This window comes from Urocampus carinirostris, chromosome 5 (assembly GCF_059441175.1).
Source record: "Urocampus carinirostris isolate Australia breed hairy pipefish chromosome 5, RoL_Ucar_1.0, whole genome shotgun sequence".
In the NCBI taxonomy this organism is placed as follows: Eukaryota; Metazoa; Chordata; class Actinopteri; order Syngnathiformes; family Syngnathidae; genus Urocampus; species Urocampus carinirostris.
This window is the reverse complement of record NC_142353.1, coordinates 10,142,091-10,162,213: the sequence shown is the minus strand read 5'-3', so window position 1 is coordinate 10,162,213 and position 20,123 is coordinate 10,142,091. Positions and strand designations below refer to the sequence as shown.

The 20,123-nt window shown below is 43.7% G+C and overlaps 1 protein-coding gene across 2 annotated transcripts; it reads right to left on the bottom strand.

Annotated features, from left to right (window-relative positions):
- Positions 1–179: 179 nt before the first annotated feature.
- c5 (complement C5) lies at positions 180–19,263 on the bottom strand. 2 transcript variants are annotated; one of them, XM_088335646.1, is made up of 44 exons: positions 19,110–19,263; positions 17,633–17,762; positions 17,492–17,557; positions 17,202–17,355; positions 17,065–17,135; positions 16,827–16,924; positions 16,677–16,759; positions 16,458–16,548; positions 16,272–16,380; positions 15,940–16,072; positions 15,763–15,878; positions 15,499–15,687; positions 15,226–15,429; positions 14,953–15,165; positions 14,807–14,890; positions 14,653–14,727; positions 14,455–14,581; positions 14,303–14,368; positions 14,038–14,238; positions 11,638–11,722; positions 11,487–11,569; positions 11,284–11,423; positions 10,974–11,213; positions 10,841–10,901; positions 10,512–10,601; positions 8,992–9,204; positions 8,774–8,849; positions 8,554–8,712; positions 8,104–8,209; positions 7,868–8,039; positions 6,579–6,703; positions 6,434–6,514; positions 5,011–5,163; positions 4,846–4,908; positions 4,699–4,789; positions 4,594–4,624; positions 3,567–3,669; positions 3,403–3,477; positions 3,238–3,343; positions 3,085–3,168; positions 2,938–3,027; positions 2,781–2,873; positions 1,080–1,218; positions 180–1,018 (listed from the first exon to the last, which is right to left on the bottom strand). In XM_088335646.1, exons 1-44 carry the CDS (start codon positions 19,178–19,180, stop codon positions 880–882), a joined length of 5,079 nt encoding a protein of 1,692 aa, XP_088191772.1. In that variant the 5' UTR covers positions 19,181–19,263; the 3' UTR covers positions 180–879. The 2 variants fall into 2 exon arrangements, with proteins under 2 accessions (XP_088191772.1, XP_088191770.1); XM_088335644.1 differs by having other exon boundaries at positions 11,284–11,569.
- Positions 19,264–20,123: the final 860 nt, after the last annotated feature.

Here is a 20,123-nt window from a genome sequence, read left to right as displayed (position 1 = left end):
AAATAACCCTTAAAAACCCCAAACCCCATAGAACTGGTTCCAAAGCACTGTGGTGAAAAAGATTTATTTGTGTTCCTAGTACATTTGATTGGAGCAGCTAATGCAAGAATTGTAGAACCAAAAGCCTACCCAGTTCCAGGTGAGTGTGTCTTGGAAAAACAAAGCTGCCGGCAAAGTAATTTCAATCACATATCAGTTATTTTATTCATGTTTTGACCTTTTTAACAACATATTTGTCACATATTGTGTGATTAAAATTGATTGGAGCAGCTAAAGTCAAGAGTTGTAGAACCAAAAAAGGAGCCTGCCCACTTCCTGTTGAGCTGTATTGGGAAAATAAAGCTGACGCCATAGCACTATTGTGATAATGCCACCCTTTTAAAACAATTTAATAGACATTCTTAATGTCTTAAATTTTTTACAATTCAAAGAGCATCTGAATGTGTTTAAGGACATTTTGTGCTCTGAAATTACGCCGTAATTCCCAATTACTATTCCATTTATCTTTTCGTTTGAGATGTCATGCTATAACTGTCCAACAGATGTCGTCCTATGCGCACAGTCTTCAGTTTTCTTATATCAGGGTTGTCAAACTCACAGCCTGTGGCCCTATCACTGCCCCCGGGATTATAGTTTGAGGCCCCCAGTTTAAGATGAATCTCCTAATGTAACGGCAGCCCACAAATTAATTGATTTTAATATAAATTTCTTCTTTTTTTTTTCAGATCTTATTTGGTGCAGAACATTTTAAAAAGCATACTAAAGAACACAAAAAAAAATTGTTTTCATTTTCAGGCATTCTTTATCCTAACAAGTCCTAAATCCGTGGCTATCCCTAAAGCTTTTTTTCCGGTGCCAGGTGATATTAAGCCACACCCCTCAGGAGTCGCGACACCCGAAAAGCTGCAGGTCCAAAGCGAACTCGTCCAAGCTAGCCGTTTGCGCCGAGCAGACCGCATCAGCGCACTGGGCAGGCCAAGACTCCAAGTTAGCGTCGGCGTCCAATGGAAGGCGAAACCTGAGGAGAGTGCCGTTAGAGGCTGGGTCTAGCTCACCGCAGCCACAGCTCATCCACTCACCTGGAGGTGTGACCCACTCGCACCTCGGAACCGCTGTATCCCATCAATAGATACTGGTTGTTGAGTTCAATGTTCACCTGTGTGCAGGTGGCCTTCTTGATGAGCTCCACCTCTGAGTTGGATGTCATTGCCTCCAAAGCTGAGAAACGGATACGTAATGCATGCAAAGTGGCCGTCGCCGTGAAAAAAAGGTTGACCTTTTTTTGCATAGAAATCAATCGGACGGCGAGCTTGGGCAGTAACCGAATACATGTAACGGCCTTACATGATCAGCATACAATTTCTTTAAATTGTATTCCGTTACAAATACATAAAAAAGGAATCAAATTACAGGTAGATTTTATAAAATTAGGACTACGTTGCAGGATTACAATTTTATTTAAAAGCATTTTTGTGTTGCAAGATACAGGGGACAATATTGAAGTCCGGTGTGCGTTAGTTTGAACTGTTAGCTCTTTTTCTTGTTCCCATTAGCTTTGTTTACATTCACCATGCTCGTTTACTCCTCTCTCTCTCTCTCTCTCTCTCTCGGCAGTCTCATTCAGATTCCACACATGCAGCACACTCAGTAATCGAAAGTCATCAAGTTACATTACTGCAATATTGTAGTATTCGGATTACATTATCTTCCCAACTCTGCGGACGGATAAAAATACCTCATCTCGTTTCATGTACTTAAAATTTGGCAAAAACACGTGCTACAGGTGGCTTTGGTTAGTGTTCTTCTGAAGTGAGAGTTATATTGTCAAGGGCACTCACTATCCATCACGCTTGATCTTTTTTGGTGCTAGGTCAGCACATTCTACAAGTGTGTGGGGTAGCGAGGAAAACCACAACTTGACGCATGCTCTCTAAATACGAAACAGGTCTTTGACCGGAGTTTACTTTTATCCTCGAGGAAGCAAATGGTCTGTTTAAGAGATGGGAATTCCGTTTCTTTTTGGCAAACAGGCTTTTTCAACTCGGCTCACTAAAAATAGCTGACTCTTTCAAGTCGCAAACAGCTTTTCGGGTTTTTTTTTGTTTAGTCCATATTTTACTATTTATTATGTATTATTATGAATTACTCAAAAAGATGGAATTAGAGCAAAATTAACACTTAAACAGTAACACTGCAAAACATACGTTAAAATATTTTTAAATTTACAAAGAACAAGATCAAATACAATTTTAAATTTTTCTCGTGCCTGCCTATAAAGGGAACAGTTAAAATGTTTTTTAAAAGTAAATCTTATTGTAAAAATGCACCCCATGGGAGTTTGTAGAACCCAAAACCTCAAATTGTCAAAACAAAGTGTTGCACATGGCCCGCATTTGCGTTTTTCTGATAAGAGTTGTAGAACTTAAAATGATAGAAATTGGCAGGCAGAATGTTATAAACGTGGCTGGCATTGAGTTCTTCTGATGCAAGAGTTGTAGAACCTTTATTTTAAAAATGCAATGTTCGTAAAATGCTAACATCTTCCACATGGCTTGCGTTTGCGTTTGTCTAGCGCGAGAGAAATCAGAACCAAAAGTCAAAATGAACCTGCTCACTTCCTGATAGGTGCATCCGTTAAGAGAACAAACTGGCAACAAACCTGTATTTTGAAAGCGCCACATTTTTAAAATGCTAACAATTTCCATTTTGTTTTTGCACTGACGCAAACAAAGTCGTAGTTCGCTCCTGTACCAGAATTTGAACGAAAAACCTGTACTCACCTGGGTGGGCGTTCTTGAGGACCTGGTGGACAATCGCCCTGAAAGTGACGAAGTCACCTTCAGTCTGCTGAGAATCCACCTGCAGTTTGTAGGCTGTAATCACACTTCAGGTGAGCTCAGGTGAGGCCAGCCAGGTGGGGAGGCGGGACTTTCTCACCGTATTTCACTCGAGGCCGGCATGTTTCCTGAAGGCGGCGGGCAGGGGTCCAACTGGGGTCTGTTCCCATCCTGAAGGTTGCGCACGTGACTGTGGAAGGGAGTGTCGTTCAAGGACTGGTTCCCCTGGGGAGGGGGTCGGAGTTACCTGTCATGCACTGGCACTGATCTGCCACACAGAGACGCTGCAACACCTGCTTCGTGTCCGAGAAGGCCTGACTGCAAAAACTCCCTGCGGACAAAAGGGGGAGCTCAACACACGCTCCCCCCAAATACTGCTCCACCACCAGATCCTCCTCACCTTTGTCCTGAGGCTCAGAAACTGTAATGAGGGACTCGGCTGCTCCGCCCACCTTAAAACTGGCTCGGATCCGGAAGCCGATGCACAAAAACATGTCGGACGGAACCTGGATGGCAGGACTTGGTTTGTCGGCTAGTCCAGTACAGGAGGTGACACGGGACTTACCGAGTCCATCTGGATCACCACAGTGTTCCCCTGGAGTTCGTAGTGGGAGATGACGGGCTCCATTGCGTCTCGAAACTGCAAGAATGACATGATATGGTGAAGGCGGCTTAAGAGGGCAGGGCTAGTCCTGGGTCCGGTCACAAAGGGGCGGTTCTTGGTCTCACCTGCCGCAGGTCTTCCAGGTGCGCCTCCACGCCGGTCGGTAGCTGGATTTTCATCACCGTCATGGTGGACTCTGTTGCCAGCTCGTTGGGAGGGGGCTTGTACCTGTATGGGACGGAAGGTGGTGTGGGCACTAAAATAGTCAGTTTGTACAAAAACACAAAAAATGTGATTTTATGTTAGGGTTTAAAATTAGGGTTGTGCATTCTAACTATGTTTTTTTGGTGTTTAAGTTAAGAGTTTAAAACTAGGGTTTTAGATTGATATCAAGTTTTTAAAGTGCTTTTAGGGTTACCACCTAGGGATTCGTAGCAGGGTTTTGGTTTTAGAGTAGGGTTGTATAGGGCTTTTAGGGTTTTCAGCCAGGGTTTCATACAAGGTTTTCGATTTCAAAGTAGTTTTAAAACACTTTTAAGGGGTTTCCAGATAGGGTTTCGAACTAAGATTTTAGCTTCAAGGTAGGGTTTTTAAGTGTTTTCAGGGTTTGGAACTAGAATTTGGAACTAGGGTTACAACTTCAAATCAGGGTTTTAGAGCCATTGTAGGATTTCAAACTAGGATTCTGGCTTCAAATTTAGGTTTTAATGCACTTTCAGGGTTTCCAGCCAGGGATTCAAACTAGGGCTTCGGCTTCAAAGTTGGATTATGAAGCGCTTTTATAGTGTTTCTAAGCGATATCTTGGGTTTTATAGCACTTTAAGGTTTCCAGCTAGGATTGCAAACTGGGATTTTGGCTTTCTTTTCAGGGTTTAGAACACGTTCAGATCTTTCAAATAAGGGTTCAAACTAGGTTTATAGGTGCAAACTAAGGTTTCAAACTTGGCTTTGGGTTTCACTTTCAGGTTTTAAAAATTAACTTTCAATGTTTTGTTTTTTAAAAAGTGGGAACAGGGTCTGTCCTTGGGTTTTAAACTGAAGCTATGGTTTTAAACTAGGGTTTCGGGCTTGGGTTTTTCTTTTATATTAGGGAATGTAAACTGAAGCAGCAAATGCTAGCCACGTGTTTTGACTGTGCTAGTTTGCATTTACCTAGCACATGCCGACAGTTGCGATCCGGAACCTGAAGGGTGTACAAGAGAGCAATGAACAAGTTTCATGGTGTTCTGACTGGTTGGTGGTTGGCCAATTTGTTACCGTCCTCCGTGTTGGCGCGGGCCATTTCCACGCTAACGTCAAAGTTGCAATTTCGATTTGGGGGCGTGGTCTGGTAGTAGGCGGTTCTCATCTGCCACGCAAATTTGCATTAGCCACACCCAAAATTAGGGGAAATGTCATGCCCACCTTGACACTGGACACGCCTGTGCCGAATCCCGTTGAAACCGTGACGTCGTTGTTTTTCAAAACCTGACCAATAAGATTTGTTGTTTACAAAGGTGTTAGCATGTGTGAGCAACAATATCTGCATGAGAGGGGGTAGAGCAAAAACTTAGATCTGCCTCCTCTTACCTGGATGGGCGTGGCCACCTGCCTCCCGGCCCCCAGGTGGACCCGTGCTAACGTTTCTTTGTGGCCATAGCTAACTTTGATGTCCTGATCCAAGACGGCATTGGGGACCAATTGACTGTACTCGGTTAAGGCCTCTAGGGTCAAGGCTGCAGCCTGATTGGCAGACGTTACAGGAAGTAGAAGGCCCAGACAGAAAATGGACTGAAAGTGAGCTGCAGACCTAGTTTTTGTTTTTTAGGGCTTCAAACTAGGGTTTCAAACTATAGTTTCCGCTTCATATTAGGGTTTAAAAGCTTTTTATGGAGTGAACTACAGCTTCGAAAACACAGGTTACGGCTATAAATTAGGGTTTTAAAAAGATTTACAGGATTCCAACTTGGCTTTCAAACTTTGGTTATGGCTTAAAATTAGGGTCTTGAAACGTTCTTAGGGTTTCCAGCCAGGGTTCAAACTAGGGTTTTTGCTTCATATTAGAGTGTTTAAGGATTTTTAGTATTTCGAACTAGGGTTTTCAACTAGGGTTTTGGCTTAATATTAGGGTTTTAATTTGTTTTTAGAGTTTCAAGCTATTGCTTTGAACTAGGGTTTCCAATTTCATTATAGGGTATTAAATTGTTTTTAGGGTTTCGAAGTAGGGCTTCAAACTTACGTTTTTGTTTGATATTAGGGTTTTATAGTGGTTTTAGCTTTTATATATGTTTCGAACTAGGGTTTTGGCTCAAATTTGGTTTTTAAACGTTTTAATTGTTCCCAAAAATAGTTTCAAACTTAAGTTTTGGCTTGATATTACGGTTTTAAAGTGTTTTAGTATTTCAAATTAAGGTTTCAAACAACAATTTAGGCTTAAATTAGGGTTGAAAGGGTTATTCAGGTTTTGGCTTCATATTAGCAATGTAAAGAGTGTTTTGAACTAAGGTTTGAAACTACAGTTTCAAACTAGGGTTTTGGCTTGAATTTGGGTTTTAAAGTGTTTTAAGGGTTTCCGATGAGGCTTGATATTAAAGCGTTTTAGTGTTTCGCTTTTAAATCGGGTTTCAATGCTTATTTACATTTTTTGCCTAATTTTAGAGTTTTAAAGCGAGTTTCCAACAAGGGTACAGCCACAATTTGAGCTTTTCAAGTTTGGTTTCTAAGTAGGATTTTCAAACAAGTGTTTTTGCTAGAATTTGTAAGTGTTTTTAGTGTTTTGAACTAGCGTTCCAAACTAAGGCTTTTAGCTTGATATAAGGGTTTTAAAGCGTTTCCAGTGTTTCAAACTATGATTTCAGTTTAGTATTTGGGTTTTAAAGGGTTTTTAGGTTTCAAACAAGGTTTCAAACTAGGGTTTTAGTTTTATAATGCAGCTTTGAAGCACTTTTAGGCTTTAGCAGAAGATTCATCTAGGAAATTAAACTGCAGACCTAGTTGGCTGGCGTTTGGTTACCTGCGCCGAGAAGAAACCTTGCCCGTAGTGCCGATCTTGGGTCAACCAGGACACGATGGGATTGGCGTAGGAGATTCGGCCCTGGTACGGGAAGTGGTGAGTGCAACATTGTCTAGGCAAAAACTAATTAATCAGATGGCGGCACCTTCATCAGCACGCTGAGCAGAACATATGCCGTAGTCTCCAGGGTAAGATCGCTCGATTTGTCGAGTCTGAGGGAATCCGATGGGCTGCCTGACTCCTTCCAGTACCTGAGCTCCACAGGCTGCCCTGCACCCAGACACTTTAGTGGGCGCGGGGCTCTCAGTATAGGAAAAAAGTACTGATTGAGTTTTGCATGAAGGTAAAAATCAATAAAAAACAACAGAGAATGAGAAGAAAAGCGAGCCAAAAAATGACCAAAAAACAAAACTAAAACGAAAATCGACCTCAAAACAACCACAAAACCACTCTTTTTTTTTCTTTTCTTCTTTTTTTTTTAAATGGACTTTAAAATAAAAAATTACCAAAAAATGACCTAAACAATTATAAAATAAAACAACAGAAAAACAACCAAAACTACCCAATGACGCATGAAAGATGACCATAAAACTAAAATTTTATTTAAAGAATGTACTGTTAAGTATGACAAATAACTGAAAAAGTACTAAAAATTGTGAAAAACTACTGTAACAGAACGAAATAAATACATTTTTTGAAGGGAAAGGGGCGGGCCTTAATCAAAGGGACTTGCCGACTTACCGACTGAGAGAAAACAAATTGAAACCCAGTACTCTAGTATGAAAAAGTACTGTAAAGCATGATAAAATGCTGAAAAATGTGTAAAAATACTGAAAAGTATTTTTTTAAAAAAAGTAAATTTTGCTTAAAAAAAGAAAAGAAAATGAACACAAAAAACGACTGTAAAATGACCAAATATTGACTAAAAAAATGACAAAAAAGGACCACAAATAGAAACTAAAAACAAATCGAACACAAAATGACAAAAAATAAACCAAATTGACCCATTCAATGATAAAAAAATGATCTAAATTTTGCTCAAAAATAAAATGAAGAAGAAAAGAACAGTAAAAAATGACCAAAAAAACTACAAAAAATAATACTCAAAAATGAACCTAAAAAACAAAATTGATCAAAATGAGTGACGACAGAGACCGAAAAACGAACGAAAATAATGACCGAAAAACGACCCCACCATGGACAAATAATAATAATAATAATAACAATTTCCTTTGTATTGTCATTCTTTGTAACAATGTACACAGAACGAAATGTCGATACACCTGACCCGTTGTAGCGAGTCGATGCAGCCGCAGCCAGAGGGCGCCGCCATTATACCAATTAGGTATGTCAAATGGACGCGACTACATAAAAATTTAACTATAAACCATAAACTGTCACATGTTTGAGACCCCTTGGGCCCTAAACCCCCACCTTTCTGCTGGGCCAGGGCCTCCAGGCTGTTGAGAAGCGAGACGCTAATAGCGTGGTTAGCATCGTAAAGCGTCAAGGCATACGTGGCCAGGGCCCGCAGGTAGACACTTTTTACTGTCCCGGCATGCTGGGAAATGTAGTCCGCGGCCGACCTCATGCTGTCGTCATAGAACTAAAGGGAAGTCGGAGGGTTGGCTGCCAGGATCAGGAAGAAGATGACTCATCGGAGGCCTCACCTTGAGTTGCAGGATGCGGTCCTTGATTCTGGTTGCACGACGTAGACCAATCAGAGCCAGCGAGGTCAGATACAACGAGCGCTCCATTGGCTCCGCCCCTTCGGCCTGCAGACCCAATTGGGGTTTCAAATGAGGATTTTGGCTTAACATTTGGATTTTAAGGCTTTTTTGTCATCCAACTAGGGTTTCAAACAATGGATTTGGCTTCAAATTTGGGTTTTAAAGTGCCATTAGGGTCCAACAAGTGTTTTAAAATATGGTTTTGGCTTCATATTAGGGTTTTTCACATGAATTAAGCGAACAAACTACTGTTAAAAACTAGGGTTGTTGATTCATATTAGGGGTTTAAACTTGATCTTATGGTTTCAAACTAGTGTTTCAAACCAGGCTTTGAATTTAGGGTTTCTAAATATTTTTTTTTAAATGAGCAATGAACATTGTGGACTTTCCATGAATTTGTTGGCCCTGAATGCCGATGTGTCAGAGAAAGATCCGTCCTGGTTTTGAGCGTTCCTGATCAGCCAGGACAAGGATTCCGACAGAACTTGGCGGTCCACCTTGAGAACCAGGTCCACAGAAGCCAAAGTCCCAACCGCCGCTGCCGTTAGCCTGAAAAACTAGAAGGTCAGGGGACTTTTTTGTGTTAGGTTTGGGGTTTTTGGATTCTGACCAAGTGCTGGCTTCCCTTCTGGTCCACATGCTGTAACTTGAGTCTCCACGTCGAAAAGACGAGACGCTGATCAATCCTAAAAATGAGATGGGGTTTTATTCTCTCTCGTTCACGACTTTAGCTTCTGTTTCCGAGCTCTCATTGAGCACAGTGCCTCCTTTCCACCTAAGGACTTTATGTCCACCTCACAACAAAAAATAAAAACCAAGACATAGAACCTTCTTTGATCTTTTTCCTTAGGTGGGCCGAGTTCTTGTGGATGTCTCCGCCGAGGCTATCCCAGGTCCGAGTGGCCTCTAAGTACTGGTAGACCAGGGTCAGGGGGAGGAGTCGGCCTAGCTCCGCCTCAAGCGAGCCACCTGGAAGGTTGACCAGTTTTTGAAGGCCTTCCGGGTCCAGGACCACTGTCAGGACGTCTCCTACAGCTTCACCTTGGACCCCAACACACAAATGATTTATAAAATGTACTTCATTTCATTGGAACCCTTAATGAAAAACAAAATGTGGGTACATTAAATCTGTAATTCAGGGTTTCAAACCATGGTTTAAAAATTTGGGCTTCATTTTAGTGTTTTCAACTGAGCTTTGGGTTTTAAACTAAGGTTTAAAAATAGGGCTGGGGCTTCATATTAAGGTTTTGAATTGTCTTCACACTTTAAAACAAGGGTTTGAAACCAGGGTTAATGTTTTATATAAGGGATTTAAGAAGAATTTAGGTTTTCAAACTAGGTTTGGGGAATCATTAGGGATTTTATACTAGGCTCAGAGTTTCAAACTAAGGTTAAAAACTAGGGGTGGAGCGTCATATTTGGTTTTTACACTGATTTCAGGGTTTCGACGTTTTCGAGGTTTCAAACCAAAGTTTGGTTGAAATAATTTAATCTTAAAACGTATTAAGGGTTTTAAGTGCTGGGACTAAATATTTTGATTTTAAACTAAATTTGGGGTTTCAAACTACCAACAGTTGTTTTACGGGTATAAACTGAGTTTATGATTTTAAATAGGTTCTATACTAGGGTTTGTAAATTCATGCATGTTTTAAACTTTCCTAGTAGGATCTCAAATTTGGATGTGGGCTTCATATTAGGGCTTTAAACTGAATTTACGGTTCCTGTCTTGTGTTTATAGATAGAGGTTGGGCTTCATAAAAGTGTTTGAAGATAAATTAAGGATTTTATATTTAGATTTGGGGCAGCGCGTGTGCACAGTTCTGAGGTCATAAGATCAAACCTGCCTGTGTGGAGTTTGCATGCTCTCCACATGCTTGCGTAGTTTTCCTCCGGGCACTCGACTTTTCTGCCACATTCCAAAAACATGCATGTCAGATTAATTGGCCGGGCCAAATTGTTCCTAGGTGTGAATGAGAAAGTGAGTTGTCTTTCTCTGTGTGCCCTGCGTCTGGCTGGCAACCAGTTCAGGGTGTCCCTGCCCACTGCCTGAAGATGGCTGGGATGGGCTCCAGGACCCCCGCGACCCTACTGAGGATAAGCGGTGCGGATAATGGAAATTTAGATTTGAAACAATTGGGGATTGGGCTGCATTCTAGGGTTTTTAACTGAAATCAGGGTTTCTAACTAAGATTTTGGTTTTCATATTGGGATTTTACACTAAATTTAGGATTGAAAACTAGGGTTCAAAACTCAAGTTCAAATTAGGGTTTAGGAAGCTTGAAAGGAGCTAACCTGCAACCCAACACATCTGCTTTAACATAAGATTAAAAAAGGGTAAAGGAGCTCACCGCTGATGGTCACGATTCTGTCCACGTTTGTGTTGGGGACTATATTGGCCGGGGGCAGGTTCTTTAGCACCACGGTCGTCTTCTCTGAACCTGCGATGACGCAGCATCAAAAAATTGTAACTTCAGTCGTGTTGGTGGGCGGGGCTACAATGCGGGTGGTGGCTAGTGTGGCCTAGCCTAAGTTAACCTAACATTCCCATCGGCTGTTGAGAAACCAACCCAGAAGGTTCCCCTGAACCCACATGTTCTCAAAAACCAGTGAAGCACCCTAAACACTTAAGAATTGAGAAGCTATGTGTGAAAACATGGTGCAAAGCGTTTTGAGATACCGTAGAGTCCCTGCGGGTCCAAAATTCCTCCCGAATAATCCTCCATCTTCACTCCTTCAGGCTGTCAGGAACCAATCAGCTGTCAGTCAAAAAGCACTCCTCACCTTGCCGACGGCCAGTGACGTGTCCCTACCACCACTCGAAGTTTTTTCACCACGATGTCCCGCGCGGCCCGGTTCTCTGTCTTCAGGCTGAAGGTCAGCGTATGTTCTCCGGCCTCCAACCCCATGAGGGTGAAGGTAACCTTGGCGACGCCCCCTGCAGGGAGCAGGTTCCATCGGCAGTTGGTGGTGTGAAAGCCCTCCCCTGCCACCGGGTCCAGTTCCGAATGGAGCAGGCACACCTGCGGTCCGGCCGTCAGGGTCACACAAAACTGAGGAGCGAGCGGGGACAGGTCCAGTTAACAGCCAGGCAAGGAGCTCTGAGAACTGGTGGAACAGTACCGTGACAGCATCCGCCTCCTTGTTGTACACGGATCCACTCAGTTCCAGCTGCTCTCCTCTGACCACCTGGTAGGGAAGCGGTACGTCTACGCTAAGCGGGAGCCGCACAGACACCCGGACCGGATCCGAGACGCAGATGCCTGCAACGGTAACACTCAATGTGGGTTCCAAGAAGATGGGAACTAAGGAAAGGGTTTTTCTACCATTCTGGAACATTCCGACGGCCTTCAAGTCCCATGTGGTCAGAGAGTCCGGAAGTGTCCTGGTGATGGAAAGGTGTCCTCCTCTGGGGACATCAAGGTGGACTTTGTATTAGCTTTCAGACGGGTTAAGTCAAAGTGGGTTTTCTTGTACCTGATGGGTTTGACCTCCCACAGCCAGCTCTCTGGGAAGAAACTTCGGACTAGAGACGGTGCTGCATCGAAGTCGGCCCCCAAGTCTGGATACACAAACACATATTTTGGGTCTGCTGGTTTCCACTTTGTATATCTTACAGCGGAATCAGTCAGGGATGCACAGTGCGGCCATACCAGCCCCACCTTCAAATTAGGGTCTCAAGGAGTTTTTAGAGTTTCCAGCTGGGGCAGCCATGTCCAAAGTTTGGCCTAGGGGCCAATTACTGCCCGTTATCACATTTTTACTGGCCCGCGGCCTGTGTAAAAAAAAAAAAAAAGATAATATCTAGCCCACCAGTGATGTTGTCGGCAGTATAGAATTTTTCGGAAAAAAAAAAAAAAAAAAGGCTCCTTGTTCATTTTATAATAGTCTGTGATTTTGTTAAAACTTAAAAGAAAATAAAGTCTGCCAATTGCAATAAATATATTCATTAAATGTTTCCTTTTTTTACCCGTTTATTTCTGAGCTTAGGGTTAATTTGTTTGCTAGAGCGTATCCCAGCATTCTTTGGGCAAAGGTGGCTGATTTTCAGCTTACCAAATCTGGCCCGCTTTATGAAAAATTTGGACACCCCAGAGCTAGGGTCTCGAACTATGGATTTGACCTTATATCAGGGGTTTTAAAGCATTTTTAGGGGTTGGATGAATGGTTTTGAACTACAGTCTCGGCCTCAAACCAGGGCTTTAAAGTTCACCAATGGTTTTAGCCTCATATTAGGGTTTTATAACGTTTTGGGGTGGTGAAGTTGGGTTTTGAACTTATATTTTGGCCTCAAACTAGGATTTTATAGCGCTTTAGGGTTTACAGCTAGGGCGAGGGTCTTCAATGTGGTGCCCCCTTAGGAGATCTGCGGTGCTCGCAGACCTGTTGTTAATATAGCTCAGCAGTGCTGGCACATTGTGATTTTCTATCAAAATGATTTATTTTTCTGTTGATTGACTGAGTCTGTTTACCCTACTTCCAATATTTCACCTGATAATAATGGTAATACCATGATAAGTTATTTTAGAAATTCATATCTAACTGGGTGCCCTGCACATTAATAGATAACAAAGAGTAGCTCTCAGCTTCTAATGGTTGGAGAACCTTGAGCTAGAGCAGAGGTTAGAAACCTATGGCTCGGAGATAAAACATACCAATGCAAATTTTATCTTTAGCGTTTCAATTCTAGTTACCACGGAGTCAAGTTCGGTGCACGCATTGGTGATGTAACACTAACAATGTCAATAACTTGGTCAAGCATACAGAGGACAGTTTTACCTACACTTTACAGTCAAGGAGGTTGTTCCCCAACAGACCCTGTTTTGGCTGTACTTCGCTAAAGAATGCTTTATGTGGAAGCTCATCAAACAATTTGGGTTCACTGTTGAGACACTATGGTTAAAACCCACATAAGAAAAAGTAAAGACTCCAGTAACCTCAGCCAAGGACAAAGAGTGATTTGATTTGGGTGAGCACTAGGGGTGGGCGGATCTTTGCACACAGCGCCATCTGCACCGAAGGTAAATAAGTCAGTATCCTCATTTGCAGTATTTTGTGACATTTTTACAAAATAACCTTGCATGCACCCTGTTTTGAAACCATTATTTAGGACCAAAGTGACAGTCAATGAGCTTCAACATTCTTCAGTATCTGCGGGAGGAAGACAAATTCTAAGTGATATATTTAAATTGATATAGGACACAGGCTCTGGCATTATTATTTCTAAACATTTATCAGATCATCAATAAATGAATATATATGTATTTTGCTACTATGGTCAAAAAGGTTCCTGACCCCTTAACTAGGTTATCAAGGTAGGGTTTGGGCCTCATATACTGCATGTATTAGGGTTGTAAAGTGTTTTAAGGGTTTGGAAGTAAAACTTTGTACTAAGGATTTGGCCTCAATCCAACATTTAAAAGTATTTTAAGGTTTCCAACTGCGGTTCAAGCCAAATTTGCTTTCATCATAGGGTTCTGAAGCATTTTAAGGTTTGAAAGTAGAGGTTTGGCATCATATAAGGGTTTTAAATAATTTTAAGGGTTTTGAACAATTGTTTCAGCCTCAACTGTGTTCTAAAGGATTTCAGGGTTTCCAACTAGGGTTTCAAACCAGGATTTGGCTTCATATTAGGTTAATAAAGCATTTTTAGAGTTTCAAATTACGATTTCAAACTAGGATGTTTGCTTCATATTAGGGTTTTAAAGCGCTTTTAGGGTTTCAAAGTCTGTTTTTGGCTCTATATTAGGGTTTCAAAGCACTTTAGGCTTTCCAAATAAGGTTTCAAACCACAGTTTGAGGGATCTTAGTAGGTATTGAAACGTTTTTTAGGTTTTCCGCTTTGTATTAGCGCAAACGGTGCGAACAGGTACTGACCATGGCGGCCCAAGATGAGGTTCTGGTCGCGGTCCATATGCAGCTGGACGAACTCGCAGCACTTAGTGAAGACCAGGCGACAGCGCATGTGATGCGCCGTTCGACGGATGCTCTGTTGGGCAAAGTGCTGGCAAGTCACGCTTTTGGGGATGTAGCGCATGCCGTACTCGCAGCACGACTTCAGTCCACCGAATGAGGCGGCTGCGCACAGGGACAAAGTTCAGAAGGTAGGACCGCTCGCACCAGGACCTAGACCCAGACTTACCTTTCTCCCGCTTCATCTCTTCTGTCAGCCCTCGACGACCTCGAACAGCTGCCATGCAAGCAGCGCCTGTTTTGGGCATTACCCGACCATCTCAGGTTGATACTTATTGACCCGGCCCTAGTCGGTCCATCTTTACAGCACCTTTGACTGACCTGCAGGTAGGGGCTGCGCGTCAGCATTGGTGAGGAAGGTGAGGCCAGCTAATCGGAAGACATCTGCTGCGTCTTTCCCGCCGCCCCCTCCGCAACCCAGGTCCCTTTGCTCAATGCGATGCAGCACCTGAGGCCCCAACCAGTCCCTGTTACTCACATGATGACCCACAGCTTCCTGGTCTAACTGGGTTCAATCACCTTGCTGACCGGGTCATGATAATTAGGGTACAATTGGTGGATGGCTGTGTCCACAGCAGAAAACGCCACTAGTCCCTTGGAAACATTTACACATTCAAAATCGGATGACCATGCAAGAATGTAAACAATTGGCGCAAAGTTTTTCCCAGATGACCTCGCCTTTGTTTTGATCTGCCTTGACGTGCAGCTGGAGGTCCTCCGCAGGTCTGTACTCCTGCCGGCTGGATGACAGCTCCGTCTGCCAAAAAGTTTTAGATGAGCCAAGCCGCCATTGGCAGCAAGAGTTGCTAGTGTTCCCACCCTCAGTCCATTGATGCAACGATCGGAGACTTTGAGCCACACGGAGTCGGCCACCAGCTCTGAGGCTCCGCTTTCGTCCAGGATGTAGTAGACTATCACACGCACGTACGGCGCCATAGAGGACGTCACCAAGAAGTTAAACCTGTGATGGTGGTCCCCGCCAGCATCAAACCTGCGACTGCCAAAGTGTACCAACTTTCCTTTGGACAGAACCTGAGATGCAGAACAGACAGGTTAGAGCCTGGACTCTGACACATGATCGCCTGTTCTCACCAAGTAGCTGAGCGTGGTAACGGGCACATTGGCGGCCATCGACGAATACACCTTGATGTTGGCAAAGCGGCCCACCCGCAGGGCCTCGCCTGACAGCGGCGGGTCGATGTACAAGTAGCGGCGATTGGGAGACACGTACGCCACGGTGTTGAGAACCAGCTGAGCCTGACTTTCATCCGGGAGGGTTGGGTCCGACGTTACCAACTGTGTTTGCGGCAAAGTCGTTCCCACGTGAGAAATAACGTGTGTACCAGGACACAGTGATGTGTTTACCGTGAGTGAGGCTTTGGCGGCGGTGGAGGGAACGTTACAGACGAAAATAGCGACCCCTTCTGATTGGCTGAGGGCCTGCTCGGGACACACTTTAATGTCTAGTTCTTGGTTTTTACTCCACACGCGCTGCTGTGACACGCGGACTGCAACCTGGCTCACCAACTGCTCCAGGTGGTCCTTCACCACCACCTGGCGCCGTCGGGAGCAAGCAGAGTGAACGAGAGAAATAGGGATTGAAATACTGAAAAGATGCCCGCAACTCACTTGAACATTGTAGGGAAGACCAGGTTTAATAAAAGGGGGTGTGGAAACCACAGTCAAAGTGTATGGCGAGTTGACAAACTTCACGGCCGAGAACTCTGCCTCCTGGCTGATACCCCCTGAGCGATTGATCATGGGGTGAGGAACAGGTCGGGTAGATCTTTGCATGTGAGAGTGTACCTTCCTGCTCTTCGAGAAGCACCGCAATATACAAAAACTTCCCAATGAGAGCTTGTAAGGTTTTTGGCCCGTCGTGCTGTGACAAAACTTCTACCATGTTGATGCACACATCTGCCTCACCGGACAATGACAACTGAAAACACACAAGTATTTAAACTCGGAAGTTAAGGGTAAAGGTTAGGAATTGTGGTGAGGGTTTAGATAAGAAGTTAGGTCTTGGGGGTTAGGGTTACATTCAGGCTTAGCTAAATGTCTGGATAGAAAGGCCAGGGCTAAGGCTAGCTTCTTGTTGGCCAAGTTGATGAAGAAAAAGAGGGCAAAGATGATCTTACCCTTTTTCTGTTCACAGAGTTGGGAATGATAACAGGAAGTTCTCTTGGACTCATGTACCCAAAGCGCAGGAAAAGCTCACCCAACGACACCGGAGCACCATGAAGATACCTGAAAATGGCACCAGAAAGCACCACAGGGTAACTGTAGGCAAGTCTAACCAGGTGACCAAGAGGTTTTTTTCTCACCTGGCCTCTACGTTGAAGCAGAACTGCTCAAAATTCCCAAAGCTGATGTAGTTAACATGAGGCTTGACCACGATGGAAAAACTTGGAAGGACTAAAAGACCATCATAGTGAATGATACATACACCATATCACAAATGTAGACCATGGATTCCAATACAGGACCGACCTTGGGCCTGGTCCTGATTCAGAATATAATCCAAGGACCTAATTTTCTCTCACCATATTCTCGAATCTCAAAATGCGTTGTGGTTTTGGTGCTGAACTGGTCTACGTACGAGGCGTCGATGGACCAGATTCCTAACCTGCGATGATACCGAAAGATCAGGTAGAAGCCCAAAAATAGTTTGGTTCTGGGTCATAGGCCGGTACTTGGGCCTGATGGGGATCTTGAAGGGGTCTTCCATGGACGGGATTCCGTTGTTCTGGTCCATGATCTCCTGCGTGTCGACAGTCTGATGATCAGGATCCTGTTGGATAGGGTTCCCAGTGTGTGAGTAAAGTTGTCATTCAAGGAGTGGAGTGAAAGGTTGAGCTGGCAAGTAACAGGTCAATTGTCTTTCCCTCCTTCACTCATTTAAAAAAAAGAGTAAATGGGTCAGACGCCCACCTTTAATGTTAGCAAGACGCTGCGGTTGGCTGGGCGCAGCTCCTGGTTGAGTGAAAATGCGCGTACGTACACTGAAAAGACAGGAAAACTAATTGAGGACTCCCTGTACCCCAGTAACACCTACGGACATGGCTCACCGCTCTGCGTTGGTGTGTACAGAGGTTTGTCAGTCTGAATAAACAGGAAGCCATTTTGACGGCTGACGGGAATCCAAACATGTTTGTTGATCTGCGCTGATGTGACGTGAAGGGTGACACGTTCAGTGCTTTGGTCCAGTTGGACTGATGAGACCTGAAGAGGAACCCTAAGCTAGAGATTATCTGTCTGTCTTTAGAAATCGGTCTGTTCTCCTGCTTGTTCAAGAGTGGCCACCGCCGTCTCAAAACCGGTACGTGCTACGTGGTTAGCCAAAGCATATCTCGCTCACCTTGACTGTGGTGAAAGCCTGATGCTGATTGTCAGCATTGAGAGTCACAACCTGACGGTACAGAACCTGCAACAAGCGGGAGTTCGAGCCAAAAACAAGAAACTAGCCACGCACTGCAAACCAGTGAGTACGCAAGTGCACCTGGTGATCCGGTGCCATTGAGGTCTTGATGAAGACGTAAACCCTGACTTCCTCAGTAAGTCCAAACATCTGCACCAGAACCGTCTCCAGCGCGTCCATGTGCAAGACTGCAGGGGCAGTCACCAGGAACCTGGGTTAAAAGGGGCAGAAACTCGACTGTACTCATCTTTTCTCATTGTCCAATTTTGAATTCGTGCTGTACTGAATGTCCGGATGGTAAGGCCAGGGCTAAAGCTCCTTGCTAGCCTAAAGTGGAGACGAGCAAGGGATTTCAGGGGGCAGGATGCACAGTAACCATGTGTTGTGTGGGACGCAACTCTCGGAACTTCCCGGCACTGCCTACTCTGTATACGACCCGTCATGGACCTTTTGGACTGGTCCTCTGAACCAACGGGTTGGCCCTGGGACCCTTCCCCGAGTGACAAGTGACCTCCTTGACCTGGCACTAATTTTGCACGCAAACTGAGAAGGACCAAAGTTGAACGTGATGAGTGATTACTACGTTTTTTTCCAGGTTTTTTATTCTTTGTTTGCCTATCCTTTGGACTGGTGTTTGGACAGTCACCAGGTTGATGGTCTACAGCCCAGGTTGCACGCATGAGCAGACTGGTCTTATATAACTCCCGAATTAGGTGTTCTGACATGGTCGTTTTTCAGTAGTTTTTATTTCTATGTTGACTTGGATCCCTGTGGTACTCGGGGTATTGGCTTGATCCTCCTTACCTGGCACCATAGATGTGCTCATAACTTGGCTAGCATATTTTTAAAGGTTTACTTTGTGATCGGGAGTTGTGAAAATCTTGTTTTCTTTTAGTTTAGATTCCAATAGTGACATGAGTCCAAGTAGTTCTCACGGTACTGGCCTGACCGTCCTTACCTGGAACCACATAGGCACCCATAACCCAGATAGAATATTTTTCAAGCTTACTTTGGCATCAGGAGTTGTGACCAGTTCAGTTTCTTGTTGTTTTGAGTTCAATGGGGATATGAGTCCCTGTGGTACTAGTTGGATGGCCAGACCTTTCTAACCTGGAACCGTACCAGCACCCTAAACCTGTTCAGCATATTTGCCAAGTTTACTTTGAAATAGGGAGTCTGGACATGTTTGTTGTATTTTTATTTCAACCCTGACTTAAGTCCCTGTGGTACTTGCGGACTGTTCTGACATTTCATAACTTGAATCGTAACCCGATGAGTAGCATATTTGCAAGCTTACTTTGGGATCGAGAGTTGTGACAATCTCTGTGTTTTCAGAGGACTGGGATGACCCTCCATACCTGGATCCAAACAGGCACTCATAACACAGTTAGGTTTTAATTGTTTTTTGGGGGATGGGGACTTTGGGGATTTGGACCTTGAAAAAGCTTCCACAGAGTCAATGGTGGCAAGAAGTTAAGGCTGAAGTCCTAAAAGTCCATTGCTTGCTAGCGCCAATTGGTATTAAAATTAGGTCAACGAAAAGAAAGATGGTACTCACTTTGCGGCCTGCTGAGCGCTTGCCGCCCTGCCAGCGCAGCACACTAGCAGGAGCAGGGCCCACACTTTCATTCTGCAGGAAATCTTCAGAGGTAGCCTAAAGTTGGTGGTCAAAACTGAAAAGTGAGGCGCTGTAGACCTTCAATGGACCTTTAACCGCCAACGAGCAAACAAACACAAGCGGGAACTTCCTGTGTGTGTCCAAAGGTGACTTGGCCCACTTTGGGCTTTCCAGACTGCACAACAGATTAGTTGTTGGTGCACTAAGACTAGCATGCTTGCTTAAGTCAAACAAAACTTGACAAGATAAATGCTCAATAGGTTCAATTTAAGGCACTTTACTCGTTGTTAGAATGAAAATTCAGACTGTAGCATAAGAATTTATTTGTAACTAACATTAGCCAGCTAGCTTCTGTCAAACAAAACTCAATAAAAAGCGGTATTTTGTCGTCAAATGTTGTATGACGAGCAAGGTTGATGGTTAGCTAACATGCTAACTTTTAGATGGATACTTTATTCATCCCCACAGGGAAATTCACATGTAATATTGCTCCTTGCAAAATGGAAATCCAGACAGCAGAAAGACTTTATTGGCAGCTCACACCAGTGCCCTAGCTTTGGTCGCACAAATCTTGCTAGATTTTGTCATTTATTGTTAGATGACAAGCAAGGGTGATTGTTAGCTAGAATGCTAACTTTTCCCCGACAACAGCATCAAAATTTGGAAGTCAAGCGGCTCTACTCATTTAAAAATGAAAATTCAGCTTATTAGCATAGATCACTAGGACTAGCTTTTGTCAAACAAAACTTGCCAAGAAAGAGGTGGGCTTTTTTGTGACAGGTCAGACAACGAGAAAGGGTGATTTTTAGCTAGAATGCTAACTTTTCCTTGACAACATCATTCTGGCAAGCTGCTTTACTTGCTTTTGAAAAAGAAAATCCGGACTGTTAGCTGAGTACTTTATTTATAAATCCTAGAATATGTGACATGTTAGCATACATGAAATTCATTATA

Bases quoted from the DNA above. Each gene is read 5' to 3' on its own strand.
- c5 (XM_088335644.1), bottom strand. From the start codon at position 19,180: ATGAAAGTGTGGGCCCTGCTCCTGCTAGTGTGCTGCGCTGGCAGGGCG. The intron at 6,515-6,578 runs GTGCCGCCATCT...TTCCCGTACCAG, and splicing joins TGCTCAGCGTGCTGATGAAG to GGCCGAATCTCCTACGCCAA. The intron at 2,874-2,937 runs GTGAGAAAGTCC...GTGTGATTACAG, and splicing joins CCGGCCTCGAGTGAAATACG to CCTACAAACTGCAGGTGGAT.